The sequence below is a fragment of the Taudactylus pleione genome, unplaced genomic scaffold, assembly GCF_031769625.1.
Source record: "Taudactylus pleione unplaced genomic scaffold, aTauple2 ptg000040l, whole genome shotgun sequence".
Lineage (NCBI taxonomy): Eukaryota > Metazoa > Chordata > Amphibia > Anura > Myobatrachidae > Taudactylus > Taudactylus pleione.
Genome location: NW_028284442.1, coordinates 21487697 through 21506394, shown reverse-complemented (window position 1 = coordinate 21506394; position 18698 = coordinate 21487697). Strand labels below are relative to the sequence as shown.

Sequence of the window (18698 nt, the reverse complement as noted above, 5' to 3'; positions counted from 1 at the left end):
TGCTGGGCACATTCCCCAGTGATGGAAACGGGGGTACTGCGAGGCTCCACCCCCTTTCCTGACGTGGGTGTACCTAAGGCATGCCAAGGGTCCCGACCCACTGGCCACCAATGTTGGCAGGAATGTAATTGCAGCAAAAGGCTTCCAAACAAAGTACTAATGCCTATTGTGCAAAACTAAGAAATGTACTTTCCCACATTTCACTACGTATAACTGTTTTCAAAATGTAAAATTGTGTTATAAAGTTCATTGTATTATGTTGTATTATGTTCTAAATGAAATTACCATTGTAATGATGTATGCTCTTTGTTATAATACTAAAATATATTAGTGCTATAAGCTGTTGAACTTGCAAATTTTTGAAACGTTTTCCACAATTTTGGCCACTAGTGTATGTGTGTGTCTATATATACGTGTGTATATCATATATGTATGGGTGTGTCTATATATACGTGTGTATATCATATATGTATGGGTGTGTCTATATATACGTGTGTATATCATATATGTATGGGTGTGTCTATATATACGTGTGTATATCATATATGTATGTACTGTATGTGTATACATATATACAAATATATATACAGTGTGTGTGTATATATATATATATATATATATATACACACATATATATATATATATATAGAACCCCCCCCAAAGAAAATCCTCCGTTTGCCACTGCATATCCCCCCATCCTCTCTAGTACACATTACACCCCTGCCTCACTCACTGACTGCAATATATATCTGTTGCCTACGGCCCCTAACTAGTTGTAGCAGGCGCCACTATATTACCCATTATTACAACCCTAAGCCATAGGCTGTATTATATATTAGTGCCCCCTCCCCCTCTCTCCCCTTCTCCCTCACTTATTATGATTATATAACCTCTATATATATATATATTGCTGTGCACAACAATTATACTATTTATTTTAAATCGTAATAGCAGCCAGCACGCACCTCTTCTCTTTTTTTTTTTTTGTCTGGATGCATCCTGGCTCCTCTCTCCCTGCTTCTGATGTCACGACGCGGCAGAACACGGAAGTGTGAGCCCCTGGATCCAGTAGGCTGTCAGCTATTAGACAGCTGCATCCGGAGTCCGACTAAAGCCATCGGACATCAGCGCCCTCTAATAAGCCCCCTCTTCAGTTGCTGCCCCAAACTTTGGTTTGCAGAAAAATCTAACCGCTCACCTTGTAACTGGGGTGTGGTTGGCCAGACTAGACAGTGGCTGGGGAAAATGTAGAGCATATATTCTGTGAAAATGTGGTGTGGTTGGTTGGAATCAACAGTAGCTTGGACAGATGGAGGATAAGACCTCTGTATAACTGGGGTATGGTCGGTTTGATTAGACAGTTGCCTGAGTAGATAGAGGTGGTACTAGAGAAAAAGACAGGTCTGATACATTTGAAGGGGATATGATCAGTATCCTGGGAAAGGGGATGCCGACACTTAGAATACCGGCACCGGAATCCCGTCACCTGGCAGAATCCCAGCGCCAGCATCCCGAAGGTAAGTAGCGGGGCTGTGTGGAGAGTTAGGGTTAGGCACTAGGGGGAGGGTTAGGGTTAGGAACTAAGGGGGGAGGGTTAGGGTTCAGGCACCTGGGAGAGAAGGCTAAGGTAGGGAGAGGGTACGGGTTAGGATTCCTACCAATGGGTGTTGGTATCCTAACTCTGTCGAAATGCCGGTGTCAGGATTTTGACCGCCGGGATCTCGAGCGCCGGCATCCTGTACCCATCCCATATGAAGGTAGTGTGTATCAGAGTGGAGATCAGCACAGCAGTTTGGGTGTTCCATTGTGAGTCATATATATGGGAATAAGGTATGCTGTAATAAAGAAATGGGTTTTCAAAGAGCGTTTAAAGATTTGAAGACTGGGGGATGGACTGATCAGGTGTGCTAGGGCACAGGACTCAAACTCGGTCCTCAGGATCCCAAACAGTGCATGTTTTCCAGGTCTCCCAACAGAATCACAAATGAGAGAATAACCTCCACCTGTGGATCTTTTAAAATGTGTCAGTGAGTAATGAATACACCTGTACACCTGCTGGGTGACCTGAGGACCAAGTTTAAGAAACACTGTGCTAGGGAACAGAGGCGGATTTAAGCCTTGTGGGGCCCTAAGCAAGCTATCAGTTTGGTGCCCCCCTCCCTCAACTGCATGCAATTTTACACACATTATCCCCATAGCCGCACACACACAACTTGCCCCCATAGCCGCAAACACATATTCCCCCCATAGCCGCAAACACATATTCCCCCCATAGCCGCAAACACATATTCCCCCCATAGCCGCACACACATATTGCCCCATAACCTCATACACACACACTGCATCACACACACACACTGTCCCCATAATCGTACACACACATGGACCCCATAGGTCACACACACACAGCCCCCATAGCCGCCGCACACACACAGCCCCCATAGCCGCCGCGCACACACGGCCCCCATAGCCGCACACACATATTGCCCCCATAACCACATACACACACCCGAACCCCATAGCCGCACACACATATTGCCCCCATAACCGCATACACAGACACGAACTCCAAAGCCGCACACACACACACGGCCCCCATAGCAGCACACACACAGACCCCATAGCCGCACACACACACACACACATTCACGTGGCCCCCATAGCTGCACACACACACACTGCCCCCATACATGCATTGCCCCCTACAGTAGCTGCATGCACACACACACCTTACTGACACAGACCCCTTACTCAGGCCCGCCAAGAGCCGCACTGGGCATGCGTAAAAGGGGTCGTGGTCTAATCGCGGGAGACATGGGGGGCGATGTCAGCCCCCTCAGACAAACACATAGCCAGTGGGGGGCGCAACCAGCTTGATCGCTACCCCCACAGGCATAGGAGCCTGCTGTGGTTGCTTCTTAGCAGCCGTGAGCAGTCTCCCAGTGCAGCCCATCACACAGCAGCGTGTGCTGGGCTACTGTGATGTAAGACGGGGGGGAGCAGTGCTGAACCTGGGCCCCCGTCGGGCCCCTCCAGCAAGTCCGGGCCCGGTTAATTAGTACCCGCTCCACCCCCCTCTCAGCGCCCCTGCCCTGACTGACACTGATACAGACACACTTACTGCAACATACAAAGTTACTGACACACCTTTCTAACACATACTCACTGACAAAGACACCACTTACTGACACAAACATACTTACTGACAGACACCACTTGCAGACATACCTACACAGACACCTCTTACTGACACAGACACCCCTTAGTGACAGATAACATTTAGTGACAAATACACATTGATTCAAACACTGACACACACACACACTTATTGACACAGATACCACATACTGAAAGATACCCCTGATGACACCGATTGGCACATTAAAATACAAACATACTTACTGACATTCACCCCTTACTGACACAGATACCCCTTTACAGACACAAACACAAACTGAAACAGATACCACTTACTGATACAGACACCACTTCCTGACCAATAACCCTTACTGGCACACACACTTACTGGCACACACAATTACTGACACCACTTATACCACTTTCAGACAAAAAATTGCTAAAAAGCTGGCTTTTACCTGGGATTTGCGTGCCAGGTTGTTTCGCAGGTCCCAGCCTAAACCCATGTTCAGACAGAAGAGCAAATTACCTGGTCAAACATTTCAACCCGGTAATTTTTTGCTGATTAACATGGGTATTTCTTCTCTCGGAAGGGTCAACCAAGGTCAAAATTCCCAGGTCTCCGGCCCTGGTAAATTTCTGGGTCGTAGTCCCAGTAATTTAGACCCGAGTTGACCCTTTCAGACAGAGAAAGGACCCGTGTTGATCAGCAAATTACCGGGTAGAAATGTTTGACCCAATAATTTGTTTTTCTGTCTGAAAGGGGTATTACTGACATGCACTTATTGACACTGACACCAACTACTGACACACACACCACTGACACCACTTACTGACACAGACGTATTAATTTATTATACATTCACATAGCACAAGAAGACGCAATCTTCATATGCTTGAAGCAGACAAACCCCATCCCCTCCCAGCAGCCCCACTCCTCATATCCCCCATAGGAGCAGGTGGGTGATGAAATTTCAACAGACAGTTTGAGCCTGCTTATCCTATACTGAACCTGGTTATACTATACAGTGTATAATCCATACATGCCGACTTTCAGTGCCCTTCTTCCGGGATGTCTGTGCACAGCGGGGGGGCAATGACGTGGATTTAGGGGAGGAGCCACACGATTGCGTCATTGTGACTCTGCCCCCTCTTCACAATGCCGAAAATATTGGCATTGTGAAGCAGGGGGCGGAGCCACGATGACGCGATTCAGCGCGAATCGCGTCATTGGGCCCCCCGCTGCGGGGGTTTCTTGTAGTAGTTGGGGGGGGGGTCAGGCAGTAGCCAGGAGGCTTCCCTGCTTTTCCGGGGGGTCGGGAGTGGTACCCGATATTCGGGAGGCTGCCGACCAAATCGGGAGGGTAGGCAAGCCTGGTATAGTCATATATTGGCACAAGTGTCAAAATGCTAATAAATCTGCACCTACGTCACTGTTACTATTAGAGAAAACATTAGCATTGCAGACACTTCCCATCTCCCCAGTCCCCTCCAGACAACCCCCCACCCACCTTCCCCTTTTTCTGGAGACGCCTGTAGCACTAAAACTAACCTCAGCTCCTGTGCGCTCATCAGCTCCTCACTCTTCTGCTCCTCTCTGCTCCCCAGTATCTCCTATCAGTGGCCCTGGACTGTTATAAGGACAGCGCTGTGGCAATACCGACGTTTAGAGGCGCGGGAAGGCCGTGCTGGAAGCCCTGTATCTCATCACTGTAATTGCAGTGTCTTTAATTACTCTGGTTCTCACTTCACTGCTGGTGCTGGGCTGAGCCTGGGCTTGTGTACCGAGAGTGCAAAAAAGTGGGGCAGGGCAATGTGACGTCAGTATGTCGCACGGTGCTCCTCTGGGACATGTTTTGCAGAGGCACAGTAACGGAGCCTCTGCAAAAAACATTACAAAAAGAAGAAGAGAAGCCTGCATTTCTGATAGTCAGGGCGGAATTTCAGGCCCCTGACACAGGCCCCTTCGGACCCAGCGGGTCCTAGGCGGATGCCTAGGTTGCCTAGCGGTAAATCCGCCCCTGCTAGGGATTACTTTGGGTGATAGCACTATCAGTAGCAAGATGTAGTTCCCTTAATAAATATAGATTGCCAAGAAATATTGTGTAAAAAAAATAAATAAAAAAAAAAGATCACCTGCAGCAGTTATTATAGAGCAATCTGCTCCCCTATACCCTTGGATACTGCTGTGGAAGAAGCTACCTATGTCACAGATACTGTAGTTGCATAAAAAGGCAGCACAGAAAAGAGATAGTTAAGGCAGTGGTTCCCAAACTTTTTTGAACTGTGGCGCCCAAGAGTATCAGAATTGTTTTCACGGCACCTGTAAGCCAAAAGTAATTGAGAAATTCTGAAAAAAATGTAAAGTAGTAAAATGAAATGAATTGTGTTTACCTGTCATCCTTATGATGCGTACATGCGGTGCGATAAAAATGAACGATAACGATATCGTTCATATCGCTATCGTTCAGATCGTTCATTTTTTGTGCCTTCCAACCCTCAAATGGCCAGCGATGCGCGGGCACGTATGGATGATGTTATCGTCCATCGGCCATGTACGCAGGCCAACCTGGGCGATATTGTCCAGGTTACATAGGGTCGCTGGCCCGTCATTAGTGGTGTGCTGGATGATCGATATTGATCATCCAGCACACCAGGAAGGTGCAGGGAGATCAGTCAGCAATATTGTTATTGCTGACTGATCGTACCGTGTGTACGCACCATTAGGGTTAGTTATGTGGTAGTGCACAGGTTTGCACTTCTGTTTGTCCACATATTTATATTACAGTGACCAAAAATAATTTGATTTGGTGCTGGACCACCAACCTGAGGCACCCCTGCAAGTGTCCCAAGGCACCCCACGGTGGCATGGCGCACAGTTTGGGTTAAGGAAAGTATAGAGACCAACTGTATCTCTATTATCCCCCCACAGTTCTTAAACGTATAATAATTCCTTACCAGTTAGCTATAACCTTAGTGTGTATGGAGCACAGTTCTACAAAGAGACCTAATAAACATACCAATAGTGTCTTAGACAGTGTTTTCAATCTTATAAGAGCTGTATGATGAGTTATTCGCCTTTATAATTGTACAGTTCCTAAGGATTATGGTGATGAAAATATCCATTGAAGCATTGGTACTCAAATTTAGCTATTATAACATGTACAGTTAGGTCCATATATATTTGGACACTGACACAATTTTCCTAATTTTGTCTCTGTACACCACAACAATGGATTTGAAATTAAACAATACAGATTTAATTGTAGTGCAGACTTTCATCTTTAGTTCAAGGGGTTGAACAAAAGTACTGTATGAAGCGTTCAGCCATTGCAAACAATTTTATACACAGTCTCCTAATTTTTAGTAGCTCATATGTAATTGCACAAATTAACAATCATAAATAAAATGTTCATTTTGTTATTACTATGCTGAGAATCTTGTGCAGGCAAGGACTGCCTGAAATCTGGAACCCCTGGACATCACCAAATGCCAGTTTTCCTCCTTTGTTATGCTTTGCCAGTGTCATGCCTGAGGTTTGGATTTGGTCGCAACCGGTGTGGAAGGCTGGAGAGGAGACTTGGGAGGTGTGGATGAAACTGGGTGGCTTGAGCCAGGACTTCCTCATGTATGACAGGAGGAGTTATATGAACTGTAGAGAATGATGTGCCCAAAGGCGAGGACAGTAAAGTAAATGTATTTATTCAACAGCAGGTTGAAATGGGAGCTGGATATATGTTACTGAAGAGATGGACAGAATCGGATTAGGACCGATGATGCTGGATTGAGAGCTGGATCGATTTGCGACTGATATTGATTATTTGAAGAACTTGATCCGTTTGAGACCGATGTCGATGAATTGAAGAACTTGATCGGTTTGAGAGCCCGATGTTGATGAATTGAAGAACTTGATTGGTTTGAGAATCCGATGTTGATGAATTGAAGAACTTGATTGGTTTGAGACAGATGTTGATGAATTGAAGAACTTGATCGATTCAAATCCGATGTTTGATATATCAAATGGAACTGGCATTTGGAGATATCGGATGGGTCCAATGTTTGGAGATATCGGATGGGACCAATGTTTGGAGATATTGGCTAGGAACGATGGAGGCAGATAGAAACAAGTCTATGTGGTAAAACCAGACTAGAGTGTTAGATGGAATGGAAACTTGTAAGCAGACTGGAGTGTTAGATGGAATGGAGACATTTAATCAGACTTAGAACAGGAATCACACAGACTGGAACCTTTCAGATACAGAGTACCTGGGAGCTCTGCACAGAGCTGCGATGTTGTACTGGCAGCAGAGGCCAGTTAGGAAATTAAATTTATAGGGGAGGATCCCCAGGGATTGCATGCTGCGATCAGCTGGTCTGGGAGCAGCACACTAAACTGAGGAGCAGCATCAGGTGACAGAGTCCAAAATGGGCGCGCCCATACTGTGGTTTAGGAGGGAACTCTAGCGTGAAGCTTGCATGCCATCATGTTGGGAAGGCACATTGTGAGCAAGGGACTGCGGAGAGCCATCTCCATGCTCAGCGACAGAACACTGGGCCTGATTCAGCAAGGATCGCAATTGTAAAGCTGCAAGCAGGCAGCTTTGCATTTGCGATCCTTGCTATTATGTAAATGCAGCAGGAGGTGTAGGACACCCCCTGCTGCATTTGCGATCCCAGCAATGTGACGGAGGTCGATGGTCGTGATAGTGGACTGCGACGGGCTGCCAGCTGAGTAAGCCTCAGCTTACTCAGGCTGGCCAGCTTGAGAGCCCAGGACACTGCGTTGATCAACGCAGATCTTGGGCTGGACACTCCTGAATTTATTTGTCTGCTTCTGTCTTCTCTCACATCATCAATAAACAATGACACAGGGGGAGATGTACCAAGCCTTGGAGAGTGTTAAAGAGGAGAGAGATAAAGTATCAGCCAATCATCTCCTAACTGTCACTTTATAGGCTGTGTATAAAACATGACCGTTAAGAACTGATTGGCTATTACTTTATCTCAGTCCACTTATCACTCTCCAAGGCTTAGTACATGTGCCCCACAGTGCCAGTGGAATCCATGCATGCCTATGCTATCACACTGCCTCCACCGTGTGTTACAGATGCTTCGGATCATAAGCCATTCCAAGCCTTCTCCATACTTTTTTCCTCCCTACATTCTGATACAGGTTGATCTTAGTTTCATCTGTCCAAAGAATGCTGTTCCAGAAGTGGGCTGGCTTTTTGAGATATACAGGCCAGAAGTCTAATCTAGCCTTTTTATTCTTGAAGGCTTATGAATGTGTTGTACCTTGCAGTATTTGCTCTTCTGCAGTCTTTGTGGTAAATGTAATAAGCTGCAACTTTGAGACATCGGCGAGTTCTATGCAAGACTGCCCAATGTAAAGTAGCAGTCTTTTAATATATGCAAAACCAACCTGGCTTTCCCTACTAAAAGACTGCTACTTAAAAACAGCGGTCAGTCACGCACGGGACTCACAGATGTCTCAAAAGTGCAGCCTATTACATTTACCCCTTTATGTTAGACTTGGATAATTATATGCCTACCTCCTGGAGAGTGTTCTTCCCTTGGCTGGATGTTCTGAAGGGGTTTTTCTTTGCCATGGAAAGTATCATGCGATCATCCACCACTGCTGTCTTCCGTGGACGTCTAGGCCTTTTTGTGTTGCCGAGCTCGCCAGTGCGTTTTTTCTCCGGATGTACCAAACTGTTGATTTGGCCACTACTAATGTTCCAGCTATCTCTGATGATTTTGTTTTGTTCTTTCAGCCTAAGGATGGCTTGTGTTACTTGTATTCAGAGTTCTTTGAATGCATGTTGTGGGTTCACAGCAAGAGCTTCCAAATGCAAATGCCACACTTACTATGGGCAACATCACCACTTCTAAAAACCCGCACTTTAGTAAATATACCCCCTAGAATCAACTCCAGACCTTTTGCCTGCTTAATTGATAATTTCCTGTCCATGAAACAGTTTTTGAGTTAATTGTCCAATTATTTTTGGTCCCTTGAAAAATAGGGACTATATATGAAACAGCTGTAATTCCTAAACCCTTCCTCCTATTTGGATGTAAATACCCTCAAATTATAGTTTATAGTCTGCACTTTAAAACCATTTTCATTATATAACTGTAGCTTGAATATGTTTTGCTAAAATAACAAAAATTGTGTCAGTGTATAATACAGTATATATGGACCTAACTGTATGTTATGTTTAAGACTTTAATTCACTTACTGTTTCAGTGTGTGAGGCCTATTTTCCCCAAGGTTTGAAATATTTTGCTATACAAACAAGGTTTTTTTTTAGATTTTATCGATGAATTTTACTACTGTAAGTTTTAATCAATCTACAAGTCAGTACCAGTAACTTTACAATAATGTGAGATCTTCTGCAAGATATATTATTATACTGTATATCAGTCATATGGAAATAATCAGAGCAGATCTCTACAGAGGTTAGCATGGGCGCCGAGAGGGTGGGGGAGGGTCCTCTTTACCTGGGCCTGTGCTTGCTGACTCCCACCTCTGGTAACTGGCAGTGGCACATAAAGAGGGAGAGAGAGGAGACTGCTGCTGCTGTTTAGCGGCAGTCAGTCCTCTCTCTCCCTGTATGATGTGCAGGGGGAAGGTAGCGATCACTGATCTCCCAAAATCTGCTCCTGGCTGAGCAGCCCCCGCCCGGTGACCCCTTTTCACATTTATTTTTGGGATAGTGGGCATGGCCACGCCTCCCCTGGATTTGGCAACACCCCCAGTACTCAGGCTTGTCACCTCTCTAGACGGCACCGGAGGTTAGAATATCATTTTTGCCAATATGTATAAAGACTAATTAGAGGGCTCTGCAAAGAGTAGACTATGGGATTTTGGATATAAATTGTTCAATACCTATTGTATAATGAAACAAATCTACAGTAGTCGCCTCCATTATAGTATTTGAGCACAAATAACACACTGGTGACAACGTAATGTTTGATTTCGTCATCCTTACCAACATATGCAAAGTTCTTCTCTACATTTTCAAGTTCAAAGTAGTTTATCTGATTATTCTTAGATTTTGCAGATTGGAAACTATCCAGCAAGTTTTGCACCTTTATACCATAGACGTTACTTGGTCGAATGACACATGTGACGAGTTTATCTCCTTTGCTGGTCTGGAAAAAAATGACAGAAAATGAATTGATTGTTGAAGTGTGCACTATATACTGTATATAATATATATATGTAATGTATTGTTTATTCCTTGCAACAAAGACAGGTTACCTGTATCTCACAGTGTGCGGTATGACACGTCAACGTTCAGAGTGTCAAATCTCAGAATGTTAACACCAGAATGTCAACATGGTCTACATGTCATCATTCAGGATGTCGATATGGTCACCTTGTCAACACTGACATCATTTCAACATGTTCGTAATATCAAAATTATACATGTCGGCAGCACTGATGTTGACAGTACTAGTTTACCCTAACCACAGCCCAACACTAACCGTAGCTTAACCCTAAACCCTGGCATGTTCATAATGTAGACATGCATCATTTCGACATTATGAACCTGTCTACATTATGATTGAATATGTCAACATTTTAAACATCAACATTCTGGACCTATCAACATAGGAACTAAATACCTTTTTTTGCAAATTCTCTATAGTTCAATACTGAATAGGTTACTTTGGAACTTTCATTTAGGCAATGTACATATATACACGAGTTTTATATTTGCATGCTTGGATTGGCCCCTCTAATTTTTATTTCTTGTGATACTCTGTAGCAGAGAAGGACCAGACTACAGGTGCTCACCGCTTCTATACTAATTACTAACAAATCATGTGTTGTTGATACAGTCATATTTTTACTATTATTGCACAAAAACTGCTGTTTTTGAAGATTACTAGTTATTTCTCAGAAACTTATAAGAGGCATATACATCAGCGGGCAATGCGTTATTTAAGTGGTCCTATATAAACACAAATGTGTATTATATTATAACAGGAGAACCTCATCCTGTACTTTGCTCTATTTTACCTTTCCTATCAGCAACTAATATTGGATCAGTAGTTGTCTTATTGGCTGTTCAATGCCTTATGGTATGACAGTCAAAAGTAGAAAAGAACAGCTGATGACATATGCTGATATTGCCTGTTGTTTCTTACGATAAACTGTGATTATAGGTCTCTCAGTCACCGGTCACTGCTTCATAGCAAACGGTGAGCAGCAGAAACTAGAAAACAGGCTATTTTTCCTAAAGATTCTTTACCTTACAGTACCAGACATCATGTGTTACCTTAATAGTGAATAACACTTAAAGGGGCAGAGTTATTGGATTTAATATTTCCTACAACGAATTTGTACAAGAAATGAATATGTGTATGTCAATGTTAAGCCAACCATCTGGTTACATTACCTTTACTGAAATATGGTACATTTTAATTTTATATTTGTGTATTTTTATGTTTTCTTGTGTAGTACCTTTCTGTCAATACTTCACCGCTCATAGGAACAAGGGAAATAATGTCCCATATTCCTATCCCCCACACTCCAGCACCATATTTTTTGAGATTTAATGTAAGTCCATTATATTTATTTTATATTATCACATTAAATGTTGTGTTTCATGAAAACCTTATCTTAAAAGGGCCCTACGATCAGAGTCTTCTCTTTCCAAACTATATTTTGCCATTCTGTTATGCTAAGGAGCACCACCACTAGTATAAACTATTCTGTTTTCAACAGTCTGACTATTGTATAGTGGTAGTTTTACTACCAACTTGTGCAGTAGATCAAAATCCCCACAACCCCTCCAATCTTCTTACACATGTATACCTGATAACAGTCCTGATTTACCTGTCCTTATTCTCACGGTTAGATAGAGAAGGAACTAAACATGTAGGAATTATGTTCCCAGCAAATGAGGTAGTGGGTTCAGTTGTTCAGGAGCGTGGTCAATTTTATCCCAATGTTATGTTTTGGAATGTTGGCAGTCAAACATTCTATTAGGTTTTTATTTTATAAATGACAAGTTTATAGAGTATCATTTATAGAGAAGGTAAACACTATGCTGAAATTGAACCCACTGAATAAATATCAATGGTTGGCTCCAGTCACCTTAAAAAGGGCATTCTGCATATTATAACCTAGCTTAATGGTTTATGCTGTATTAGAAATTGCCTTATATGCATCTGAAAGTAGAGAGAGGGATTTAGGGGTCTATTTACTAAGCAGTGTTAGGAGACAGAGTGAAAAGTGAAAAGGTGTCAGCCAATCAGCTCCCAACTGTCATCTCACAGGCTGTGTTTGAAAAATGACAGTTGGGAGCTGATTGGCTGGCACCTTATCACTTTTCACTCTGTCTCCTAACACTGTTTAGTAAATAGACCCCTTAGTGTCAATGAATATATTAAATGTCTCACTACTTGAAATGATGATCCCTGGTATGTGGATATATAAGACTGCTGGAACACAGTTTGTTTTAAATGTGCTCCTGTGAGGAGATCAACAAACCTCCAGATCCCCCTAAGGAGAGCCCCTTGCTGAGTAGCATAGACCTAGTTTTGTATTATGACCAAGCTGCCAGTATACCTGCTATAGTGCCACCAGCCCTGGCTGACAGAACAAGAACTGGTTAAGCAATATCAAAGGGACCCCACACTTTTTGTTCCCCCAATTTCGCCACTAGCATCTCTAGTGCTGGTTGGAATTTTAGGTAATGCAAGATTTTCATCCTCAGAAAGGATCTTGCACCAGGGTAGAGGCAACCATAACGGAAAAGCCTCATACACTGAAACGGCCGTAAGGCGCGAGAACACACCCTTACAGTATCTGTATTCGGTCTAGATCAGCAACCCCAGTTTCACCTCGCTAAAAACAGAGGAGGAAACAGGGATATGTGGCATACTCCATTCTGCTTCACAAAATTTCACAAAATATGTTCACGGTTCCCGCAATATTAGTGTGCAATCGTTGAATGAATGAATTAAGGCACAGTTTGCAATGTTCTGGTTAGAGCTACTATTATTTTTTGTTTTCCACCTCATTTGTTGACCATTTTTGTGTCTACCTTTTTTCATGTCGACCGTTTGACCCTGTCGACCATTTGTACCTGTCGACCTTCTTACATGTCGACCTTTAGTGTGTCAACCTTTTGTCCCTGTCGACCTATTAACTATCTAACATCTGTTGTCTATCTAGACATTGTCTACCTTTTTACTGTAGATCTTTAGACCAGATCCCGCTGAAGATGCGCAAATATATCTCTCCTCCCCTGACCTCTATAACTTAATGCTCCCTTGTGTCTCTTCCTACTTCTCTGTAATCTCGCCCTAGATATTTCAGTGCTTGCGTAAAGTAAGCATAGCCAAATAGAACTTATTGTCCTCATCCTACCTAATATGTAATTTTTTTGTTGTATGTTTTACCTAGATATGTAAATTTACACTACATTGTACTTATGATATGTCAAGTTAAACTGCTACTATGAGGGGTATTCAATATGGGAGCGAAAAGTCCGTGCTGGACTTTTCGCTCCACATCTGAGATTTTCCTGGGATAAAGTATCGGGCGCGCGCCCGCTTTATCCCCGTATTCAATTTAAAAGCTACGAAAACGGGACCCGGCGAAGTAGGATCGGCGAAAATAATGAAATTTACCTGGAATAAATTGTAGGACCCCCCTAAAGCTGTAAAAACATGGGGGATCACTATGGGTACCCTCGTTTTAGCCTGCAAATGAAAGTCGGGTTTTAAATAGCCACGGCAGGTGTTTTTTTCCTGACATAGAAGAAGTGTTGCAGAAGAGCACTTAGGTTTTTTTTTTCATTTTTTAAGTGGTCCCATCAAATTTGGGGTACATGAAAATGGGTACTAGCACATTTTTATGTCCCTAAAGTAATTTTTAAAAATTCTGCAAATATGCACCTGCCGCTAATAGCCTATTCTAGAATACACCTGCCGCATATTTGCAAAATAGCCCTGAACCTATTTCCCTATTTTTAAACACTTTTTTCCCATTTTTTTTTTCACCCCAAATTTGAAATAATTTTTTTGGGGTGTCCCTATTTTTTTTAAACTTTTTTTGACACAGTTTATTTTAAAATGACATTCCCAGGGATGCAGGCTATTTTTTTTAAGCCTGCATCCCTAAACCCCAATTCTGCACTTTTTTTCGCCACCTATTCAGTGGTGAAAAGTTATTCCCGTGCTTTTTCAAAGACTTTTCGAACCTGCGAAAAGTCTTTGAAATAGAATACGGGGATAATTGAAATCGTCGAAAATGACGTAATCGGCGATAATTTATTGCCGATTCCGACCTTTTCGCTCCAAATTGAATACCCCTATATGTGTATTCCTTGTACAGCGCTGTAGAAACTTTGTGGCAATTTACACTCCAGTCCAAACCAAAAAAAAAATTATTTTCTGTGTTTGTGAATTGTGTGCGCAGTAGCCGCACGTGCATCAACAAAGTAGTGCCAAGCGTGCGCCTGTGTCATAAGTAAAGGGCCGGCTGGCTTGACCGTTAAGGGTGCTGTAACCCCCGAAAGTACACTCCAGTCCAAACCAAAAAAAAAATTATTTTCTGTGTTTGTGAATTGTGTGCGCAGTAGCCGCACGTGCATCAACAAAGTAGTGCCAAGCGTGCGCCTGTGTCATAAGTAAAGGGCCGGCTGGCTTGACCGTTAAGGGTGCTGTAACCCCCGAAAGTACACTCCAGTCCAAACCAAAAAAAAAATAATTTTCTGTGTTTGTGAATTGTGTGCGCAGTAGCCGCACGTGCATCAACAAAGTAGTGCCAAGCGTGCGCCTGTATCATAAGTAAAGGGCCGGCTGGCTTGACCGTTAAAGGGTGCTGTAACCCCCAAAGTACACTCCAGTCCAAACCAAAAAAAAAATTATTTTCTGTGTTTGTGAATTGTGTGCGCAGTAGCCGCACGTGCATCAACAAAGTAGTGCCAAGCGTGCGCCTGTGTCATAAGTAAAGGGCCGGCTGGCTTGACCGTTAAAGGGTGCTGTAACCCCCAAAGTACACTCCCGTCCAAACCAAAAAAAAAAATAATTTTCTGTGTCTGTGAATTGTGTGCGCAGTAGCCGCACGTGCATCAACAAAGTAGTGCCAAGCGTGCGCCTGTGTCATAAGTAAAGGGCCGGCTGGCTTGACCGTTAAGGGTGCTGTAACCCCCGAAAGTACACTCTAGTCCAAACCAAAAAAAAAATTATTTTCTGTGTTTGTGAATTGTGTGCGCAGTAGCCGCACGTGCATCAACAAAGTAGTGCCAAGCGTGCGCCTGTGTCATAAGTAAAGGGCCGGCTGGCTTGACCGTTAAAGGGTGCTGTAACCCCCGAAAGTACACTCCAGTCCAAACCAAAAAAAAAATTATTTTCTGTGTTTAGCCGCACGTATATATCAAATTGATATAACATAAATGGAGGACCAAACTTTCTCCGATAAAAATAAAATAGAGAAAGATCAAGAACCACTTCCTCCTAGTGCTGAAGCTGCTGCCACTAGTCATGACATAGACAATAACATGCCATCAACGTCGTCTGCCAAGGCCGATGCCCAATGTCATAGTAGAGGGCACATACAATCCCAAATGGCAAAGTTCAGGAAAATGACCTTGAAAAAGACATTTAAATCAGCTGAAGAGAAACGTAAACTTGCCAATATGCCATTTACGACACGGAGTGGTAAGGAAAGGCTAAGGTCGATCCCTAGTATGTTCATGACTAGTGGTTCAGCTTCACATGACGATGGAAGCCCTCCTCCCACTAAAAAAATCAAAAGAGTTAAGCTGGCAAAAGCACAGCGAAGAACTGTGCTTTCTAAGAAGATATCACAAATCCCCAAGGAGAGTCCAAGTGTGGTGGTGGTTGCGATGCCTGACCTTCCCAGCACTGGACGGGAAGAGGTGGCTCTTTCCACCATTTGCACGCCCCCTGCAAGTGCTGAAAGGAGCACCCACAGTCCACTTGCTGATATGCAAATTGAAGATGTCACTGTTGAAGTACAACAGGATGAGGATACTGGTGTAGCTGGCGCTGAGGAGGAAGTTGGCGAGGAGGATTCTGATGGTGATGTGGTTTGTTTAAATCAGGCTCCGGGGGAGACAGTTGTTGTCCGTGGGATGAAAAAGCCCATCACGGTCATGCCTGGGCAGAAGACCAAACATTCCACCTGTTTGGTCTGGCAATATTTCTATCCAAATCCGGACAACAACTGTCTTGCCATATGTACCACATGTAAAGGTGAAATAAGTAGGGGTAGGGACGTCAACCACCTAGGAACATCCTCCCTTATACGGCACCTGCAGCGCGTTCATAAAAAGTTACTGTCAAGTTCAGAAACTTTGGCTAAGACCGTAAGCAGTCCAGGGACACCTAAATCCCGTTGTCCTGTTGTATCCAAGCGCCTGCAAACCACACCGTCAACTCCCTCCTCGTCAATTTCCTCCTTAGTCAGGATCGGAAGTAGTCCTGCAGGCCATGTCACTGGCATGACTGACTCTCCTATCCGGGATTCCTCCGGAGGATCCTGCATTGCTACGCCTACTGCTGCCGCTGCTGCTGTTGCTGCTGCTGGGAGTCGTTCATCATCCCAGAGAGGAAGTAGGAACACCACTACTTTTACTAAACAATTGACCCTCCAACAGTCCTTAGCGAGGAGGATGAAGTACGACAGCAGTCATCCTGAAGCAAAACGTATAACTGAGGCCTTGACTGCTATGTTGGTGTTAGACGTGCATCCGGTATCCGCCATTAGTGCAGTGGGATTTAGACAATTGATGGAGGTAGTGTGTCCCCGGTTCCAAATCCCGTCTAGATTCCACTTCACTAGGCAGGCGATACCGAGACTGTACAGAAACGTCAGAAAAAGTGTCCTCAGTGTCCTGAAAAATGCCGTTGTACACAATGTCCACTTAACCACGGACATGTGGACAAGTGGAACAGGGCAGACTAAGGACTATATGACTGTGACAGCCCACTGGGTAGATGTATCACCTTACGCAGCAACAGCAGCAGCATCACCAGTAGCAGCATCTCAGAAACGCCAGCTCGTTACAAGGCAGGCTACGCTGTGTATCACCGGTTTCAGTAAGAGGCACACCGCCGACAACCTCTTTGAGAAACTGAGGGAAATCATCGCCCAGTGGCTTACCCCACTTAGACTCTCCTGGGGATTTGTGATATCTGACAACGCCACCAATATTGTGCGGGCATTACATCTGGGCAAATTCCAGCACGTCCCATGTTTTGCTCACACAATAAACTTGGTGGTGCAGAATTTTCTGAAAAGCGACAGGGGCGTGCAGGAGACGCTTTGGGTGGCCCGAAAAATTTCAGGCCACTTTCACCATTCAGCAACTGCGTGCCGAAGACTGGAGCGCCAGCAAACACTCTTGAACCTGCCCCGCCATCACCTGAAGCAAGAGGTTGTGACGCGGTGGAACTCAACCCTCTATATGCTTCAGAGGATGGAGGAGCAGCAAAAGGCCATACAAGCCTATACATCCACCTATGACATAGGCAAAGGAGGGGGTATGCACCTGACTCAAGCGCAGTGGAGAATGATTTCCGTGTTGTGCAAGGTTCTCCAGCCCTTCGAACTTGCCACACGTGAAGTCAGTTCAGACACTGCCAGCTTGAGTCAGGTCATTCCCCTCATCAGGCTTTTCCAGAAGCAGCTGGAGAAAGTGAAGGAGGAGCTAAGACGGAGCGATTCCGCTCGGCATGTGGGACTTGTGGATGAAGCCCTTCATTCACTTTGCCAGGATTCCAGGGTGGTCAATCTGTTGAAATCAGACCACTACATTTTGGCCACCGTGCTCGATCCTAGGTTTAAAGCCTATGTAGTGTCTCTCTTTCCGGCCGACACAAGCCTGCAGAGGTGCAAAGACCTGCAGGTGAACACACTGTCAGCTGAAGCGGAACGTGACACGTCAACGGCTCCTTCTTCATTTTCTCCCGCAACTGGGGCTGCCAGGAAAAAACTTAGGTATCCTAAGCAACCCGCTGGCGGTGATGCAGGGCAGGCAGGACCAAGTTTGGACATCTGGTCCGGACTGAAGGACCTGGCAACAATTTCTGACATGTCTACTGTCACTGCATATGATACTGTCACCATTGACAGAATGGTGGAGGATTACATCGGTGACAGCATCCAAGTAGGCATGTCAGACAGTCCATACCTGTACTGGCAGGAAAAAGAGGCAATTTGGAGGCCCCTGTACAAACTGGCTCTATTTTACCTGAGTTGCCCCCCCTCCAGTGTGTACTCCGAAAGAGTGTTTAGTGCAGCCGGGAACCTTGTCAGCGAAAGGCGTAGGAGGTTGCTTCCACAGAATGTGGAGAAGATGATGTTCATCAAAATGAATTATCAGCTCTTCCAGGGAGACCAGCCTCCAGAAGGTACAGAGGGACCTGTGGTGGTGGATTCAAGTGGGGACGAGTTAATACTTTGTGAGGATGAGGATGTACACACTGAAGAGGGTGAGGAATCGGTGGATGAGGAGGATGAGGATGACATCTTGCCTCCGTAGAGCCAGTTTGTGCAGGGACAGATTAAT

General features: G+C 44.4%; 1 protein-coding gene across 1 annotated transcript in view; it reads right to left on the bottom strand.

Moving 5' to 3' along the window:
* Positions 1–18698, bottom strand: part of LOC148538416 (3 beta-hydroxysteroid dehydrogenase type 7-like) — a 79719-nt gene that overhangs the window by 30731 nt on the left and 30290 nt on the right. Inside the window, exon 5 of the mRNA XM_088455530.1 lies at positions 10131–10293. Coding sequence (XP_088311656.1) covers positions 10131–10293 — 163 coding nt within the window. The remainder of the gene's footprint in view (positions 1–10130; positions 10294–18698) is intronic.